Consider the following 20,913-nt stretch of genomic DNA (forward strand, 5'->3'; position numbering starts at 1 on the left):
ACATTTAAGCTTATGTTTTCTTGCAGGTGGGACAGATCCCAAGAAGCAAGACATATTATTAGCTGAATTGATCCTCTTGCATTGGTCCTCTCCTTTAGGACAAGGCACAAAGGCAGATTCACCTCTATATATGACCCTGCTGATAGTGAAAAGGTAAGTACACTTCCCTTTCTAACATTTATGTGATTGCACATGCAGTCCTCAAATCAACCCTTTCTGCATCCAAGCACCTACTTTTATGGGTACTTGAATGCACTGGAAGTGCTCAGAACAAAAGGGCCTTGAAGAAAACACAGAAGCACCTTCAGAAATAAACACTTTACTTACATATCTGTTGAACATGTTGTCTGTTCTCCCGAGAGTGACATTGTTGAGCAGGATCTGTGCTACTGTATCTACTCCCTCAAAAACCAAATTCACTTTCTGCCACTTTCTACAAAAGAAAACATATGTGTGAAAAACTGTCAGAATACCTAGAGTTAAAAACAGACAGGAGACAGACAATGTAAAAATGTGTATCACTATTATACCTCAGCTACTTTTGACTCAGTGTAGCTACATTGTATCTTTAAATAGTCAAATTAAGATGACAGCTGAAGTAGCATGCTCAAGAATACATCAGATTCACATACCCACCAGATATTACATGGGATAGCTTTCAATTAGCCTAAGTATAATCTTTTTACAGCTGACAATTCACAAGGAATTTTTAACAATCAATTTTTTAAAAAAAGAAAAAAAATCAACAATTGAAGTGTTCTGTAGCAACAGCTTTGCAGCTGCACATGATTGCATAATTTGTTTTATCAGATACAAAAGTATTAAGCAGATTTTGAGCTGATGGATTAATTTGCAATTCTGCATGAAAGATGGTAGAGAATTATTTTAGACGTATCTTTACTGCATACCTGATGTCAAAAGGAGTTTTGAACGTCCTGCTGTAAGTCCAGTTATCTAGTGAGATCCATCTGTACATCACATCATTAAATCTATAGTATGGATCCTAGTGACAGATCAACAAAAAAAATTACATTATTTATTTAGTAATAGTGTTGCTGCATAAAGCGTCACAATATCCATTAGATGAACACTTCTTTTTTCAGTCAGTCTGCAAATGCAAAATTCACCTTAGTTAGTTAGTCCTGATACTCTTTTCACCCTTGAAATTTTACATGAAAGGAAAGCTTTAGTAATATTTGACTTATTTATATAGCTCAAAACCCTGTCCGCTATAATCACTCAAATTAGAAGTAGCAGGATTTGTTTTTACATAAGAAATTACTGGTCTGGAAATTAACCAATAAATCCAGAGACCTTGTGACTTAATGAGAGGAACAGAAACATGATCACCCTCATAATTATGGAGAAAGTAAGACTAATAGGATTTTAAGTGGCAGAGAAACAGAATTTTAGGCCTCTAGGGACAGCAGTGAACAAATCTCTAGTTTAAAGTTATTGCAAGTAATCCAGTGGTTCCTTGTCAGCTAGACTTGTTGTGGCAAGGATCAATGAAATTGTTGTATGTGGAGGGATGGAGAAAGAGAAGAAGGAGAAGCAACACCATTTTGGTTTTGGTAAAACACTAGATGACTACTTTTGAGGCTGTGTCAAATGTGTCCTTCTCCCTTTAACCACACTACCTAGGAAGAACAGAAGGCACGACTGGTCTAAGCTATGTCCTCAGCCTTTCTGGCTTCATGCTGTATTTATTACCTTACAGCAGGTCACCATGTCCCTCACCCAGCTTAAAGGACCTGACATCCCACAGCCTCGCACTTCACACAAAGGCAGCAGAAAGGTCTCCTCCCGTGTCAGAGAACAGAAATGCAGTGTGTCCCATCCCCTGTCAGAGAGCAGAAACGCACAGTGTCCCATCCCCTGTCAGAGTGCAGAAAGGCAGTGTCACATCCCCTGTCAGAGTGCAGAAAGGCAGTGCCCCATCCCGTGTCAGATTGCCGGTACCCGGCTCCGTGCCTGGCAGCCCCGTTCCAGCCCCCCAGCAGCTGCACGGCTGAGCTGCTGCCCCAAACAAAGGCCAATCTCTTCCGGCCTGCATGACTCAACCCGGCTCATAGAGAGGGGACCTGCATTAAGGATTGCTTTGATACGAGTGTTCTAACAGTACCAACACACTTAAATACCCACCCTGAATATCCTCAGTCACACTGAAGAAAATCTGCCCAGCTTTCTTCCTTCTTTCCTACTTGCTGGAACTTAATTTTTCTCCCTATTTCAGGAGTCAGCATGCATAGTAACGACATTTGGGATATGAAATCTTCTGAAAAAAAATTGTCTTATCCCTCATATTTGTTTTACAATTAACAGGGTCAAGCTCTGCAATAAACACATAAACCTATGTACATAGCAGAACAAAATCATAACATCTAAGTGACTCTCCTCAGCAGCACAGATCCTTCTGGAGTCCTACAGCAATACAAACATCATTCCTTGGGCTCATACAGAGGGAAAGGTGTCACCCTGCCTCTACATGCTACACTCTATCAATCAAATTTCCTACTACAAGGGAAGAGTCAAAAAGGAAAAGCCTTGCCACCTGAGTAAAACTATGACTTCTGTATTGATAATAAGTCATCAATTGAAATTAAGTCATCCTGAGCTTACAGGACTATTGCTGAATTTTAAGACATTCCATTACTTTTGGGGAATATATCTCAGACTTTGAGATGCAAAAGTTAAAGCCAATAAATGCATATTAATATGCAAAATTTAGGCTTATAAAAGAGACTTCACTGAGATCATTGTACTGAGGTAATGAAAGGCAAGCATAGAATGTCAGAGACCATGAAACCCCACAATATGTACTTTAAAAAGCACATTTTTAACAATTTTAACAAGTCTTGCTTTAACATTATATACCATCTTATATATATTTACATATATATACATATTCGTATTTAACATTACATACCATTTTATTTCACATTATGCTTTGAAAAATGTGCATGTTAAATTTCAATCTTTGCCACTTGTATGTGTGAAATATTTAACAAAAGGCGTGAGAGGAAAGTTGCAAATGCGCCACCAACAGCAGACTGTAAAGCCATTTGGTTAATGGTCAAACAATCAACATCAGTGCCTCGGCAAAGATGCACAAAAGAAACCTGCACCATTTCTCCCACGAAAGCACAGATACAGAGATGTTAATGAACAAAGTCCTGGCTTCTGGAAAACACAAAACTGGTTGTCTAGCAGCAGAAATGTAGGATCTTTTATCAGAGGCAGAAATCATTGCCAAATGGGCTCTTACAGGAGCTTACAGAGTGACATATTTAAATCTCAGAATATACTGAAGACCCTTTTTCCTGAAGGAGCTTTCTTTTTTACTAGTCTAAAGCCTTCAAACTTCAAGAAATGCACTGACTGCTAAAATAGGTGTCATAGAAAGTGCAAATTAGCCCTTCTGACTCACAGGCATCCACCTTTTTAGATGGAAAGTGCACAGTTCCGTGTACCTTCATGTAAAACTTAACAGTTTACTGATATCATTGCTACCTAACCAGCAAGACAGCTCATACACCATAAAAGCTGTTAAATGCTAATAAGCTGGTCGGCCACTTTAACCATGACAAATGTTGAGTGTTGTAAAATCAGTCGTGGCAACATTCAAGCAATGCTTTTAAGACAATTCTCAAGGTTCAGGAGAATCGCATGATCACAACAAAGTCCTCTAAGAAAGCAGAATTACTTTGCCAATACACTTGTGAGGTTATTGGCTTTTCCATTATTAAATACAACTGTTCTGAGCGCTGGAAGATGTAACCATGTAAGTCAAATTGTTTGGATTTCTCTGAAACAGAATTTCATCCCACGTTAATCATTTCACATCAAAATGAAAGGCTTAGTTCAGAAAAGTGCATGCAAAAAAAAAAAAAAAAAGACACATTTAAGCCACTTAAAGGCACAGGGAGAAACTGAAAGATGGTAGGAAATAGGCTGCACATCTATTAAATACACTTCACATTCAATAGCTCAACAACTCAGTGTGTTCCTGGAAGCAATTCACAGAGGGGTGGAGTCAACTATAGCTATTTTTAGACCCCACCAAACATAACAGCCTTGCATTTTCCTGCTCCCTGCAATTTGGGGGAAAAATCTGAAGTATTCAAGCTGCCTGCCTGTTTGCTCCCTGCTCCCAGCCTCAAGGCTGTAAGCAAGGAGCAAATCACCTCCTAAGAGGAGGTTAAAAGCCCTGCTACAGATCATCAAAAGGAAGCAATTGCCAGTTCGGCTAACAGGACATCAGGAGGACTTCAAAAGCACTGGCAGCACTACAATGAAGGAACTGCCAGCGCCCAGATGGAAGCTTCTCCTTGCAATGATTTTAAGAGGATATTGAAAAGATACGGTGATATAAGCTAAGAGTTTCTCCTGTTAAGCAGGAAATGGATGAGACACGAACACATGAGAAGTGAGGCTCCAAGCCCAAGTGAGGGAGCCAGTGGTGCCAGGCATACCCTGGCCCAATGAAAGGACACCTCCTGGTCACCCAGGCTCCAGGAGTTCTGAGGGGCATGGTACAAACACCTGAATGACATCAGACAGAGTCAGCTGTACCCAGGTGGAAGATCTGCATGTAATAAAATGAAATTTAATAAAGAGAACAAAAAGCAGATTCTTTTGCCTTACCCTGCTTTTGTTATGGTTTGAAGTCAACTTGCATGCTCTTCTCTCATAAATTAACTCTGCTGATATTTTATCATGTACACTGTAAGAAAATTCTGATGGTGTAACTGATCACCAAAATAAAATTTGCAAGTGATGTTTCATGATTTATAGTTTAATGATTCTGCTCTGGGCAACTTCAAATTGAAATGTAAATAGTTAATATATACTTATCTATACTCACGTGCTCCTTGACATCACAAGCAACAGCAATCAGGACATTTATATAATTTTCACAGCTTGAAGTCAGGCTGAACTACTAGTAGTGATGAATGGATCATATCCTCAGAGTGTGAGTTTTGGAAGTTCCTCCTAAAGTAACTGAATTTCAGTAGCTGCTCTCAGGAAGCAGTAAACTGAATGTCACTGTCAATGTTCAGGATGTGTTACACAGAACACTAGGCCAAATATGACTAAAGAGGTAACACAGTAATACCCATTGCTTAATAGTACTTGAATACTTGGATGTATTTAACAGACCACTAGAAATCTTACCTCTTTTAACATCACAAGCTTTTGAAAGAAAAAATTAAGTGTCCTTTAATATTTATGCTAAGTTTTACTAAGGGTTTTGAATGTTTGCACGTGTTCTCACAGTTCAGCAGAGCACCTGTATTTCAGTGGAAAATAATATAATAACCAACTAATCCAACAATGAATGCCATCTAACCTGAACAGAACCATAGGATACCAAATGGAATTGTTACCTGGCTTGTTCCAAAAAAATCAGTTGTGATGAAGTGTCAGAAAACAAACAACAGCGTATTTTATACAAATGCAGAACAAGATATGGAAAACCACACTACTTTCCAGAAACGTAGAGCTATCAGTTGGGGTACATAAACTTCTGTCTCTTCTAATAAATTTTGATATCCAAGTATGACCACTCTGTCAAGTGCATGCCCTTGTCTAACAGGCCAGAACATGCAGTGCTACACAGCCTCTATATCAGCATCACACTTGCAGACCTCTCATAATACTCCATACAAGTCTAAGTGACAACTAATAAGACAAAACAGCCTTATATATAAATGCAAATGGCTATCATATGAGAAAATCCAGCTACAACAGCCATATTGCTCAGAACTGGAAATTTACAGGAGTCACCTGCCAGCAAGAGATGGCACTGTGAAGAACCTATGTGGTAGAGGATGCCTATTTCCAGCACACAGACTTAATAAGCAAGTTACCTGTGGGTACATATGGCTTACCAGAACAGCGCCTGAAAGAAAATACTACACTGACAACAGTGGTCAAAAGCAAAACTTTCAGACAAAATGGTTTTGGCAAATCTTTTTCCAGAGCTGTAGGGTTAGCAACAGATTCACTGCAATTTGTAAAATGTTTTCATTCAAAACGAAGCTTTGCTCTAACTTTACATAAGTGACTGTTACTCTTCCCTATGTGCATTTCTCATGTTTTTTTTTAATTTTACATGTAAATAGTAGTAAGAGCTACAGTGTCTTAATGAAATTTTATTAAAACAATCAAGCCAAACACATACTCTGATGCAATCTCCTGGCCCTAGAGCTTTTATCATAGTTAATCCAGCATTTTAACTACATTGACTGAATATGAAAGAAAAACAATACTTTGATAGGAAACTCAAGAGTCTTCCCCAAGAGCATTTTTTGAGACATGTGCATTTGGTGCATTCAGAAAGACGTGTTCCTCCAATGTATATTTTATGAGCCAGAATAAAGATATCTCTAGAACAAACGCTAAGAGGATCCAGAGAGATGAGTAATGAACCCCCAGCATCAGAGAGATTTTTTTCAATTCCAGTGTATGGCTTGCACAGCAGATTAACGTAAGGCTACAGACACGCAATCAGCTAGAGCATCCCTGTGCAAAAACAGTTTGTGTGTCGACCTAAATTTGAAATGAACCACACAATGATAAATAAATTGCTTGCAGCCTAGTCTTGCAAACTAAGCCATGTTCTGAAGGCTTAATATTCATCAGCGTCCCCCTGCTGCCCTCCTTCCCCTCATTGTGAGATGCCCACTAAGCTACATTGCTGGAGTAGGCCCTTCCAAACTCTGCTTTAAATTTCTTTTCTGGGTGTTAACCCATTGAAAATCTCACGGATACAAAAGCAAATGATGCAGTGAGATTTGTCACTTCCAAATCACACAGAAAAACAGCACGAAGATTTCACCAGGTCGCTGAACACAGGGGTCCTGCTATCCAGAATAATTTTGTTCCCACTAGCTTTGTTCTCCTATTTCCTGGTACAGCTTTTCAGATCAATCTCCACTTTTGATTACAAGGTGGGTTACTGATCTAGTGACATCTTCTGTAAGATGAATAAAGATCCTATATTCCATTGCAAAGAGTAAAAGAAGCAAGTGAAAAAAATACTTAAGACCAAAACTTGTATTTAGGCATCTATAATAAATCTCCTACTTCTATATTTGACACAACAGCAAAAAAGGCTGATTTCCAGAGATAATGAACTCTGAAAAAATGGAGTAACCAGTGCTCTATGCCTCTACAATTAGGGCAATGTGCATGCTTTTGTATAAATAGGAATATAGCAACATGATTTTAGGCAGCTGTACTTGAAAACCTTTGGTCACATTCACAACAGTGAAGAAACCTCAGGACAAACAGCTGAGCCGCCCCTCTGGAGCACAAAGCCTCAAACTGCAATAATGAATGATGTCACTGACTCCCTCCAAACAACCCAGGCTTGCTGCTTTGCACAATGCAAAGCATTTAACACCATCTGCAATAGATTTCAAATCTGCTAAGGTTGCTCCCCTGTTTTGGTATGGTCTGTAGTCTATCTTTAAAAAAAAATGCGATTTTAAAACAATTTAGTTATCCTGGTGCAAATTTGTGTGAATGCTTCTATCTGTAAACTGAGCTTTGCTAAACTGAGTAAGAATATGTTTAAGCTGACTTGAGTTACCTGTACACACCTATACATAGAAACAGGTTATCTCATTCTGAGCTTGGAACTAGTCAGACACCAGCTGGGTCCAGTCCAGAGGTTAAGCAACCACACTAGTGAACCATTTTGGTTAACTCAGCACTTCAACAGCAACATCACCAACTTGGCAACAGCTTCCAGTCCACCAGCTGTACCAGCACGTGTTTGGAGCAAGTTCTTACTTGTATTCAAGTAAACATGTTCTAAGTGACCACAACCAACCATCATCGATTTAATTAGCCAAGAACCCACTGCTTGCCCAGCTGACTGACTAAGTTCTCATGCCTCTGTGCAGGCTTGGGATTCTGCCCAGGCACATGAGAGTTCATGCTCCTCATTTCCAAATACACTGCTAAATTACAAGTCAGTTTGCTGCAATGCATTTAAATTAGCAATCACATCTTCTCACCTCATAAGTGTACCTAGTGTGAGTAGCTAAATGTGAGTCTTTTATTACATCACTCTCTTGTGTGCCTGAGTCAGTGCATTGGTCACAGTTTCTCCTGATGATTATTCACACTTCTTGCAGCAACACCTCCTAGCACAACCAAATATCCCAGACGTTCACCTCGTGCACTTCTTCATCAGAGAAACCAGCACAGTTCCCTTCACCAATCCTCCACATAAAGTCTCCTACCCCCTGCATATTTGACAACTATAGAACAGCCTTTCTGAAACCTTAATTTTCAATGTCCAAGATGTCACATCACTTAGCACACAGATGTTAAAACAACAGATCATCATAGCTCTGCCTATCCCTTCATAGCATAGTTCTTTTTCCAGTGTTGATGCTCTCTATCTGGCAGTGACACTCATTGGAATCTATTATTAGTGCTGGGATTCCCAACCTGTGCCAACACAGAAAATGCTAAAATTATCCTGCCCAAAGGGTGCCACTTTCTCCTTTTACTCTCTAACTTTAATCAGAGTATAATAAGCTGAAGGATAAAGCCCAAGAAATAAAAACACAGAATGTGTTTTTATTAAAAAAACACATCCAGAATGTGTTTTTTAAATAAATTATGCACAAGAACTGCACCATTGGACCCACAATAGAGGGGTAATATGATATCCTCACTCCATACAACAGTACATTTTCCAGTACAGAACTGTATTTATCACCTTTATAGATTACTTTGTTAACTACACTGTGTTTTTATTTCTTTCTTTGTTCCAGGTACACAAGAACCTTTTCCTTGTTTCCTTTTAAAAAGGTATCTTATTTCAACAACGATCCAGTTAGTGCCACGTTTCTTGTCAGGTCTGAGTCACAGGCACCTTATGCTAGTATCAGATTACTTTGCTATCCATCTGCAATGCAGTTTTGAAAATTCTTCCAAGAAAGTGGTTGTTGTGTTTCTATAAATTTAAAAATCGAATAGAGACAAGCATAAACAGAAGTAGAAAAGGTTCTTCAAAGTGTTAAGACAGGAGTTAGTCCTTTAAATTTAACTTCGTCTGTTTCAGACTATACTTTCCTTAGGTAGAATGGGTGTATATGACCTCCCCACAAGTTTTAAAAGGGCTTTTAGTAGCCTGGATTCACTAAACTTATTGCATCAACGAGTCAAACTTTAGGAGTGTGGGTTTAACTCTCATTCTTTTGAGGCACCACTATAGGTACGTATGACTTACACGCTGTGAGGGTACTGCAGGTATCTGGTGTCAGCACCTTGGCTGCGTGTCAAAACCACAACCTCACATACTGCAAAGCTTCCATTTGTATCCTCGGCCTTATGCGGGACTGAGGACACTGCAGCCACCAAACGAAGCCTGCCTGCTGCCCCGGCGATGCCAACCAAGCCTGCAGTGGCCGGGCAGCTGCCGGGACGGGGCTGTGTTTTGGAGGGTTGAGTTCTCCCCTCCGAGGCGGGCTGCCCATGGCGGGAAGGACTGCTCCAGAGCCCGGCTCCCGGCGTACCGTACCTGGATGAGGCCCCGGCAGAGCAGCGCGGTGTGAACACAGCCCGGCACCTCCGCTCGGAGCGACACCGAGCCGTTCCCGCTGCGGAGCCGCCAGCTCCCCCGCAGGCTGCGCACCTCCGGGCCGCCCGCGGCCACCGCCAGCGGCAAAAGCAGCACCGGCAGCAGCAGCGCAGCAGGGCCCATGACGACTGCCGCCGCCAGCAGCGAGCTGGGGCGGTGCTTCCAAGGAAGGAAGGGAGGGAAGAGGAGGGAGGACGCCGGCGCTGCTGAGGGCGGTGCAGCGCGGCTGCGCGCGGGGCCTGCGGGCGGCCCGGGCGGGCGCTGCTCGGGGCTGGCGCTGAGCGCGGCCGCGGAGCGCGAGGGGCAACGGCCGGGCCGCGCTCCCGCCCCGGCTGCAGCGGCTCCGAGCGCACAGCCCTGCCCCGGCACGTCGGCGAAGGGGCGGGATGGTTTTCTTTTTTCCTCCAAGAGGCACGGCGGAACAGTGATAAGGGGAGCTCTAATACGGTTACCATCTCTCAGATGCTGCAAATGCCCTCGGAGATCTAGAAAACGGCAGGGGAGCGGGAAGGGATGAGGAGAGCTGTGACAACACCACAGTGGGTTCTCTCAATATTGGCTCCCCTCGAGTAGCGAGGCTTTTATATGGCCTCAGACTTCCACATCCTTTTTTCCATAAAATTACAGAGGCGTATAAAACTGTAACAAATGTCATGGACGTCTCAAAGTACTGTTGTTTCCGCTTTAGCGCGGCTGTGGATTTTGTGTATAAAAATTCAGTAAATTCCTCTGCAAAAGGAAAGAAGCGTCAGCTCCTAAGAAAGAACATGTAAGAAGTATGGTTTTCAAATCACACTGTAGCTTTTCTGTGTGCCCTTGCTAGGTTAATTCCCTTCATTCACAGCCCAAAAGCAGGAATTAAAGCAACAAGTTTTTAAATAGCTCTGTGGAAGGCTTTAGCTACTCTCCAGTTGTAACACCCATGGTACTTCATGCTCTGTTCCCACTGCACCAGGGGGTGCAGGGGGTTCTAGCTCACCTCCATGAACTGGGAATGTTTCACACCAGGCCCCCCCAGACTGACAAGAACAGGAACACCAGAGTTTTGTTTTAGCTCCTGGCTTTCACACACCTATTTCAGCATACTGTAGGAATCCACCCTAAAATTTGTCTTTAAGGCATGACTGAACATGGTCAATATGCCTATATATTTTTGATGCAAATCCTTTTGAGCTGACAACCCTTTGTTTCAATGCAATATAAAAATGTCAGTCCTTCCATTTACCTACAATAAAAAGTACACAATCCAGCCACAGGTAATATTTTCACCCATGAGAACACAAGAGGGGGTGCAGTTCTGAGAAATACTGACTCAGAGAAAGACAGTAGCTGATATTTTTTTCTCTTAAAAAATTTCTGCGCCAACTTCAAAAAGGGAGAGTTGAGACCCACACTTTTGGGCAGCAGAAGTCCATGCAGAAACTTAGCTGTTAGAACAGTTGCCGTGTGTGTAATTTTAAGACAGAGCAAACCACATTCAATATACTGACTAACTGAAATGCTGGTCCCATTTCAGTTCAAGTCCCTTTCAGTTCAGCTGTCTTTTAGTGACATTGCCAAAAAAGGCTATCATCCTAGACTGAGTTACCTCAACTGGCCTTGCATGCTGTAAATTCAGTCAAAATTAGCATCTTCTCACCTTTAATAGTCCAGACTATAAAATAATTATACATTAATAGTATAAAGCCTTACTCTGTTTCTGTCCTCATCTGTCAATGAGTAATGTTTTCAGGGCAATCAAACATTTCAGTGTTCTGTCCTTAAATTCAGTGATACAACACTAAAACCATTTAAACATTGTAGTGCTGCCTGAGAGATCTTACAGGATATTATTTCTCAAGAAGCAGATTTACAGCTGTCAAAAAAGAAACTGCTTTTTTTTTTTTTTTTTAGTAAATCTTTTCCAGCAAGTCACATGATAGGTTCCCAGTAAGAAGGAAACTGCATTTCAAGATGTTTACTGTACTTCCGTACTTTTATTCTTTCTGCTTAAGACTGACTGGAGCAACAGACACACCAAAAAACCTCAACCTAAAAACAATGCTGTAATTAAGTATTCTGAGAACATGCTGTTTCCTTGTTAAAGGTTTATAATTAAGTTAAATCATGTCTCATTTTCATGTCCCAGTTTTAGGGTTTGTTGTTTGTTTGAGGATATTTTTAAACAAATGACATTTTTGCAGTTTCAAGATACGAATTTTAAAGGCTGTGGTTTAATATTTTTAAATCTTAAGGCATAAAATAAGATAAACTGAGTACTTTCTTTTACTGTGTACTATATTAACCCCCTTTCTGAAATACCACAAATTTAGGCGGTTATTACAATTCTTATTTTACGATACTGCAAGCAGATATTCTTTATCAACTAAGACAAAAAGCTGAAGGCAAAAACATGTCTTTGGTTCTATTAGAATAAATTCAGAGCAGTTCCACTGTAGCTGCCCAAATTCTGCCATGTTAATCCAGATGTCCTTTGTTTCCAAATGCTATACAATCTCTATCATTAAAACAGGCTGCTGCTATTTTCTCTTTTCAAGTTCATGTTCAATAAGCTCATGTAAAGGTTTCAAACAAAAAGATTCTCACAGATTTGGATGCAGTACTTCAAGATATTACTGCCCCCACCTGTCCACCCTGTACCATTCTTCTGCTGAAGGTAAACACCTCTGAAGCCAAACAGGACTTGTGTTCACAGCAGCCTGTATCAGGGCATGCTCTCTCTTTTGGTAACTATGTGTTGTTGTGGATACCACCACCACAGACCATTTGTCAAAGATGCAATATCAGTGTATACATGTTTGTATGAGTGTAAATACCTTCAGGCAGCACAGAATATCCATAAAAAAGCTCCACAGTTCCTCAACATAACACCAGACCTCTGTTTTCTGACTGCACCTGCGGAACAGAACCACTGTGCAGAACAGTTACTCTCTGCACTGGAGTAAAGGTAATATGATGCAGGGAGCTCTCCAGCTATGAATTTCTAAAGGACATTATTCTGTACTTATCTTGAACTCCATCCAAAAGGATGTTAAAAATAAAATGAAAAAATAAATTAAGATTGCTTTTAGAGGATACTATTAATACATCACTAGAAGAGAATGTTGTAGTTGGTTATCATGAGCAAAATACAAAGTGACAATCTAAATGGTAAGCCTGAAGTTTCTTTCATAATTATGGCAAAGTCTGTAGGCCACTGCAAGGGGATTTCCTTAGCAAACAAAATTACCCAACACTAACAATCATGAGTAATTAAAAATAAGTATGTAGAAGAGAAGCTACTGCTGCAGGCAAATGCCGTAATGGAAGGGGAAAAGCAAAAACTACGTAATAATAACTTTAAAATTTCAGAAGCAGAAAGACAGGTGATGCCTTCAGTATAACCTTCAACTTCATCAGGCATGTTGGGGCAAAAGCCTGTATTTGTATCTCTACATAACATCTTGCTTTGAGATGCACTTAAACCAAAGACTTAGGTGTCAGGTCACCACCTTCCATAGAACAGGCACAAAAAAGCCTAAGGATCTTCAAAGCCAGCATGACCGGATTTCTAAAGTCATGTTATTTAGAAGGTAGATTTCCCACAGTTTTTATTCTCTTCATTTTGTAAACAATTTTATAAATAGATTAGGGTCAATTCAAAATTATGTTACACTGATCATTGCCATTTACCCTTTCTTTCATAAGCAGCAAAATTAGCGTCTTGTACGGTGCTGTCCAAGCTCCCCTTCAATTCTCATTAAAGCATACTTAAAACATATGGATTATCTGGCACTTACAGAAAATAAGTAGCACAAATGCAGACATTATGAAACAGGTTGCTTAGCCTTTCTTAGAGGTTTAAAATTAGACAGTCATCTGTGACCACAGTACAATGTACAACTTGTCCCTGAGTGCCTAAAATGAAATCCCTCAACGTGGGTATCTGTAGGTAGCAAACTTTTCCTCGTGATGGAAGTTTGAGAGGCTTCACTGAGCCCATGCGTGTGGCACTGGACCAGCTGAGAGCAGGACATACCAGATAGATCACACTACATATGAAGCACACATCCAGCCTACTGTTTTAATGAATGTTTTCTATGCAGGTATTAAGAGAATGTCAACAAAGGTTTGTAGCTGATAAATTGGATGAGTAAATGTAAATGGATTTGGAGTTGCTGAAACAGCTGGGAGCTGCATTTCTAACTTAAGTGACTCCAAACAAACCACTGAGGCAGGTCAGGACCTCTGTTTCTGAGGCCTTCAGTGTGGCTAATGCTCCTGGCTTCAGCCACACTGAAGCCACACATTTCTACCAAAATGACTCTAATGCAAGTACCATAGAATATTCAAAATAACTTTACTGAAAACTGTGAGTACTCAAGTGACACTTTTTTTTCCCTCTTGAAAGATTAATGATTATTTCATCACCTGTAAGAATTTCCAGAATTCTTAATCAACGAAGTTCTCACTGAATCAACTCAAGCCCCACTTAGGCAACAGCATAAGCCAAGAGCATGGCTACACAAGCAAAAATATCCACTTGTCTGAATGATTCCAGTGAAAACCCTTGTACATAATAGAGCTTCATCCTCATGCAGTCCAGGAAGCTATGTGCCCTATCACTTGCTGCACTGGTACAAATGTCTCAGGAGTAACATTTACAGAAACTGACTCTTGCACATTTATGAAACAGGCATACTTTAATATGGGCTCTATTTTTTTTTTTCACAAATTACTTCATACATAAACAGCACTAAAAATACTACTTTATATATACACCCATCTGTTAAAAAGATGCATTATGTGCTTGATTCTCATGGCAACAAAAAGGAAAAGACTACTGCAGTATACAAACAGTACTGGAAGGATAGAGAATATCTCAAATTGGAAAGTACTCATAAGGATCATCAAAGCCCAACTCCCGTCTCCTTGCAAGACTGAATAAAGCTAAACCATATGACTAAGAGTAACATCCACATGTTTTTTGAACTCTCTCAGGCTTGATGCTGTGACCATTTCCCAGGGGAGCCTGTTCCAGTGACCAACCACCCTCTCAGTAAAGAACCTTTCCCTAATATCCAACCTGAACTTCCCTGACACACCTTCATTCCATTTCCTTGTGTCCTCTCATACTGTCTGACTAGATCTCTTGTTTTGGTACTAGTCAGAATTTTAAAATTCTGATATTTCCACTGGAAGAAGGGAAGGCAGGCAGTAGTTTTATGGCCTGAAACATTTAAAAAAGAGCCTTTGGGATGTGAAAAGAACCTTGTCCCTTCAGCTAAGTCCTTGGTGAAAGAAAGGTCCCTTCAAGAAGCGGCCATGCTAAAATATTACTCACACATTCTGTTTACAGCTAAATTCTCAGCCCAGTGGATCCAAATAATCAGGTGCTCAAATTAGTCCCTATGCCTTTGATTGCTGCTACAAATGTCACTGTTCCATGGAAGAACTCTTCTCAACATGAGGACTATAGATAAGCACAAAGGAAATAGCAGCCCATAGAGAGGTTCTAAAAGCCACAAGAGATCACTGCCTGGAATAAATCTCCTCCCAGATTGTTTCAGCAAGAGCAAAGATCTTCAGCTAGTCTGAACTAGTCTAGATCTAATGAAAGGACAAAAGATACAATATAACTTCAATTAAACCTTGTATTAAACACTCAGCATACATTTTGATGTCTACAGAACACTTCACAGAAGTGCCACAATATTCTGAAGGTATTTAAAGTTTTAATTAGTGCATTGAAGAGTGAACAGCCACCTAAGCTTTTGGCACTTTCTACATATTAGCAAAATAAACAACATTCAGCAAACAACCATTTCCGAAGGTATGGCTTTCTTCATCACAGGAAGCTATCATGACTCCAGAATGTTATTAAGCACTTAGAAGGTTCAAGATGCAAAATTATCTTGAGTACTTATCTGTCAATAAAGGTTCTATTATGTTGATTCTCTCAGCATATTTTCAGTACAGTTTATCAGCAGTGGTCATATTGAGAAATAGAGTTTTAAAGGCCTGGAAATGCCCTGAGGAATTTCAATCGCACCAAAAATATACTTTAAACTATTAAAAAAAGATATTTTAGGAAACTTAGTCTAATGAAGTACCTCAATATGCGTAGCAAGTTGACAAGTAACGATTTTTCTACAATAATCACTTTGGAGTACTCCACATCTGGTCAGAGACACGAAGGTTTACTTGGAGGACAGAAGGGTACAGCTAAGCTTCTCCTGCAACCTCCTGCTCTCACAGTTAGCAGTGGACAACTTAATGCTGACATAAGAAAGACACTGCATGACTAGAAAGTCACTCATTGTTTAGTGAACATCTTGGTGGTAGCTTAAACTTGGAGGCTTTTCAAGACCTCTTTTGTTGCATTCTCTCATTACCAAGCATGCTGATGCACTGTTTATCCTTCCAGCTTCCCAGCAATGACCCATAATCTAGTAACCACCAACTATTACTGCTACTTCCTCCTAGCAGAACTCCGAGAAGGGCTTATCAGTTTGCTGCAGCTGGCTCAAAAAGTACAGTTGGCTGCCCTCTTCTCTGTCCACACCCTAAATTATTCATGATGTATGTGTCAGCATATGCTTCATGGGAACTTCTTTTTTAAACCTCTCTGAGGCTTACAACATTGAGCTTTCACCCTTCACTCTGTCTCTGTATATCTGCACTCTAGATTCCTAATCTTAATACATACATGAATTTTGTTTTACCTGTACTCACGTAACTTAAAAACCTAAGGAAGTTTCTTAGTCTAGGAGGGCTGATTGGTCAACTATAACCTATTTCTGCATCTGGTCTCCTGCCCTGGGAACCAGAGATGTAGCTTCAGTTGAACAGCAAAGGGCAACTTCTCACCTTCCTTTTTTTCTCCCCTCCCACCCCTCATAAAGCACAACATAATGCATGTGTAAGATATTAAGATGCCATGCCAGTCACATTAAAAAAAAAAAAAAGGGGGGGGGGGAAGGCTGTTTCAAGTTAAATTTTGCATCCAAAGATTAAGGTAACTGCTTAATGCTTCTCCACAAATCTGTCTTTTCATGCTTCCACACTGAAAATTTGGAACGTTTTCCTACATCAGTCTTATCAGTATTGGAAAGAATATTATGTGCAAAACTATGATTCAGGGTTACCTGCATCTTTTCAAAGCTTTTCTCATATCATTTATAGTTAAACCAAAAAGAATGCTTTTTTACTTCTTTCTCAGTTCATAAATAAATAGTTATGGTTATGAAAATTCACATCCTTTGCACCAAATGGTAATTCTGAGTGTAAAGTGCAGCACTTACGAAGTAAGAGAAGACAAAAAAAGCTAAGTTAAGTAGCAGCCATCTACCTACCTCCTGTCTAATTCAATTGCTATTGATTGTGGGATGATACCTTGAAGTGCTGCTTTCAATGAATTTGGAATGGATTCTCAGGAAACATAAATCATGCTGTAAACAATAACTTAAGAGATATCCTCATGAAATACAACTCAAACTGTAAAAACAGAGCAGTTAGTACAACCAACCAATAAAACCAGGGGATCACAATTAGTTTACACAAGTTCTACCTCTTAATGCTGGTTAGACTCATCATCTGCACTTGTGCACTGGTAGCTTGTTACTGAGCTTAGACCAGACAGACATGCTTGAGAGGTGCAATACTTAGATATTGAAGACCACCAGTTCCAAATACTAAATTCAGTTCTTCAGCCAGCACTAATCCATTCTAGAAAAATATCACTGCCATGTTCCACTAAGTTTGTTACCTAAGAACTCTTACAATCACTAACAGTGATCCTCTCCTCCATGTTCTTCTGAGTACAGACACAAAATCTAGAACCTTATGAAGAGATCTGGACCTCTTACTCCAACAAGAGCATTCCAAACCTTTCAGTAGGAAAGAGAATAAAATAATGGTTATATTGAATAGACCCTTCAATTACTGATGTATCTGTGAATTAATTTTCAGCATTCACAGTCAGAGCAGGATTAACACTATGGCAAGTAATCTGCAAAGCTTGTTTTAGCAAAAGTATCCTTCCCCAATGAATTAACAGCTTCACACTGAACAGTGATCTTTGCCAGAGCTGTGACAGATATTCACTATTTACCTTCATAAATTTGCCAGGAAGAACGGATTATAGACTCACATTACGTTCTCTATGTAAGATTGCAAATTGCAGTTCCTCCTTTAGATATCAAGAGGATTAGAGTTGCATGTTTAGTAGAAAGTTCTGTTCTAGAACATTCTCAAGAAAACCCCAATAACCCCACAAAACAAAACCAAAACAAACCAAAACAAGCGGAACTGGAAAAATCCCCCCAGGACTCATGACTGAACAGTTTCTTTTTTGACTTGCATCAAAGACTGTAAGATAAGAAGTGCTCAGGCTTACTTGGCCAGAGGGAAAAAAACAAAACAGGCCTGACTTACAAACAAGCACAGGCTTCACTTCTCCTCAGCACACATGAACTACTATACTCAGTGTCTACAAATGTTTTCTAAGAGAACATCACCTCTTAGGCAGCTCTTCAAAACACAGGTAACAGCTTAATTTTTGCATTCCCTCTAATGAAACATGAGATCACATCTGAGACTAAATTTGAGTCAGAATTCCCAACCCAGATAAAACTAAAGGCATTTTGAAATTCTGTCTCCAGAACCCTGGTCTGACAAAGCAGCTGGAGCAAAGCCAGCAGCCCAATTCTACACCTAACATTCCTCCCATGAGGATAACCTTGTATCACCATCTTCCAAGCAACTGTTCATACTCTGCACATTAAGTCTGTGATGGCACAATGTACAGTTAATAAGAATATTAATATTAATGACGTTTAGGCAAAAGCCAGAATTACCTAATCTGCCAAACCTAGGATTCCCTAACTACAGAGCTTGAGTATTTCTGCTTGAAGCTCATGAAGGGGAAGCAATCTCAGCAGAAGCCATTTAAAGAGAGGAGCCTACTCTTCCAGAGCACAGGAACAACCCCAGAGATCAAAGATCAGTATTAAAAGCTGCTGAAAACCAATATATTCTGTTCAACTGTGTGTCCTGATAAAGCTTTGTCCTAACATGAATTAAAATTCTTCACTGTTCAAAGACAGTCAAGTCTCACCAATACTTCTAATGCATAGGCAAAAATACCCCAAACAAACAAAAGCTATTTTGGGCAAACAGGGATGTTTACCAGAGAAATTTGCAAGTATTACTTTACACACAGCTGTCCTCTCAAATTCACTGTTTCACTTCTGGCACCTATCACTATGAAGATTATGCTTGTCACCTCTTCTAACCTACCCAAGGCACACAGCTGCTCTAGAAATAGTTACAGCCCTTACTCCTGCTTATGTGGAAGCTACTGAACTCTTCCCCCACAACTGGTTGACATTAAACCAACCACTGCAGTACAGAAAAAAGACACTGACAACTTTGAATTATCCCTGCAGAAGACTGAGTGCTTGTTTGTAAATGCACTGCAGACCAAAGTTACTTCAGAATTAACTGCTGCATTAACCAAGAATGCTAAGTCAGTTTATGGGCATCAGCTAAACCATCACAAGCAGCAATTTAGAAACTGTTCTACACTACACGCACCTGCAAGAGCTTGTCTGTCTGCACTCCAAACTGGTTTTCCAGTTAAGGGTTATTCTGAATTGCTATCCTGTCAGACTAAGATGGACACTTAAAATTATAATTTATGAACTTTCTTATTCCAGATTATTTTGGAACCATCTTTGATTATACTAGAATGCATGAACTGACAGCAGCCCATTTTCACTTCACAATAATACAGTCAGCTTTTATCTTTACCTTCTGTACCTTCCCTTGATATCATGTATTTAGAGGTTTTTTTCCTGTGTTCCCATGCTTTCTTTGCATTTGTCCTGCACTGTTGCCAAAATACAAGCCCTCAGCTTTATACACAAAGTATTTTAGCCACAATTCCATCTGCCTTTTAAAATATGCAACTGCCTATCATGACCTGAATCCAACTGTTCTTCAATTTATACCTACTTTATATTTATATTGAAGGTCCTGGGGTAAAATATTATCCATTCAATGACAACAAGAACCAAAGACCAGAAAGCAGATAAATCCAATCAGAAGCTTTCTTTTTTCACATTTTAAGGAATTAGTATAGTTTGTAGTCTAGTAAAATAACCTTCATACTTTAAGATCTTTTATTGATTGTGCATTATCTCATTCCATTCTTCCAGTACTAATTTGTTTAAGTAAAGATAGTTTTGTCTTAGTCTCATTTTCATGTATGAAACTACAAAAGAATGAGGGAAAAACAACTAACTTAATGGTTTTTTTGACAGCTATAAACACAGCAAGAAATCTTCAGCTGAATTTCAATTATGCTCTAAGTTTTACTAGGGATATGCAGACTGAAGACTTCTGATTCACCAGCCACGTTTGATGGACCCAAGGTATCTGCTTCAGATGATAATGCCTGTTAAAACATTATTTTTTAAAAACAATGAAGAGTTTGAAATAAAATTACTAGAGAGAACAATTGAAGGGAGGCTGCAAAAAATAATACAATGGAGTTATTCAGAATATTTCTGGCTGTATTTAAACCCTCATGTTATCTGATTAATGCAAACTTCTGCATAAACAACTACCCAACCTAATAGGACCGGTACTCTACGTCTCCATATCCATCTACTAACTGGCTGTCTTTTAATTATTTGCCAGACTTTAGTTCCATACCTCCACAGCAACCAAAGCTTGTTCCTGTGGTCTGCTTAAAGCCAAGTTTTTCAGAAAAAGTTAGCATCTGTTATCTTCCTATAAAACTATGCCACACTGCAACTGAGTACAATGTTTTTACTCAAGCATGCAAAAACGTGTGTATATTCATTTTATAACGAATACAGATGCTTTGTGCATCAGAAGACAGAAAAACCAGGAAAATCCCTACCAATGCTACAAATCAAGTTTTCCTGCATCCTTGGAAAAAACTTTTTTGTGCTTAAAACCACTCAAGGTTTTTCAAGTGAAACTTAACAAACTGATTGCAAATAATGTTGTTAAATTCAAACCCCAATAAAACACAGCAAGCAATCTTTAAAACATTGCAGAGAGAACACTGTAGTTTCTTTCCCTGTTACATGGCTTGGCTTGACATTTTGTTCTCTATACTCACTCTCAAAAGTCTTTGAAATAGAGGTAGATTTTGTTTAATCCAAATTTTCTAGCATGAAGCTGACCCTGCTGAAGCTATTACAGCATTTATCGTGACAAAAAAAAAAAAAAAAAAAAAAAACACAGCAGAACAGGAAAACTCACATTTCCAAACCCTTCACTTCTTACATTAA

The 20,913-nt window shown here is 39.6% G+C and overlaps 1 protein-coding gene across 3 annotated transcripts in view; it reads right to left on the minus strand.

Annotated features, from left to right (window-relative positions):
* Positions 1-9,865, minus strand: part of MANBA (mannosidase beta) — a 45,469-nt gene extending 35,604 nt beyond the window's left edge. For all 3 annotated transcript variants that reach the window (XM_053940941.1, XM_053940942.1, XM_053940940.1), the window contains exons 1-3: positions 9,548-9,865; positions 909-1,003; positions 328-433 (exon numbers count right to left, since the gene is read on the minus strand). In XM_053940941.1, coding sequence (XP_053796916.1) covers positions 328-433; positions 909-1,003; positions 9,548-9,730 — 384 coding nt within the window. In that variant the 5' untranslated portion in view covers positions 9,731-9,865. The remainder of the gene's footprint in view (positions 1-327; positions 434-908; positions 1,004-9,547) is intronic.
* Positions 9,866-20,913: the final 11,048 nt, after the last annotated feature.

The sequence above is a fragment of the Vidua chalybeata genome, chromosome 4 (assembly GCF_026979565.1).
Source record: "Vidua chalybeata isolate OUT-0048 chromosome 4, bVidCha1 merged haplotype, whole genome shotgun sequence".
NCBI classification, from domain to species: domain Eukaryota; kingdom Metazoa; phylum Chordata; class Aves; order Passeriformes; family Viduidae; genus Vidua; species Vidua chalybeata.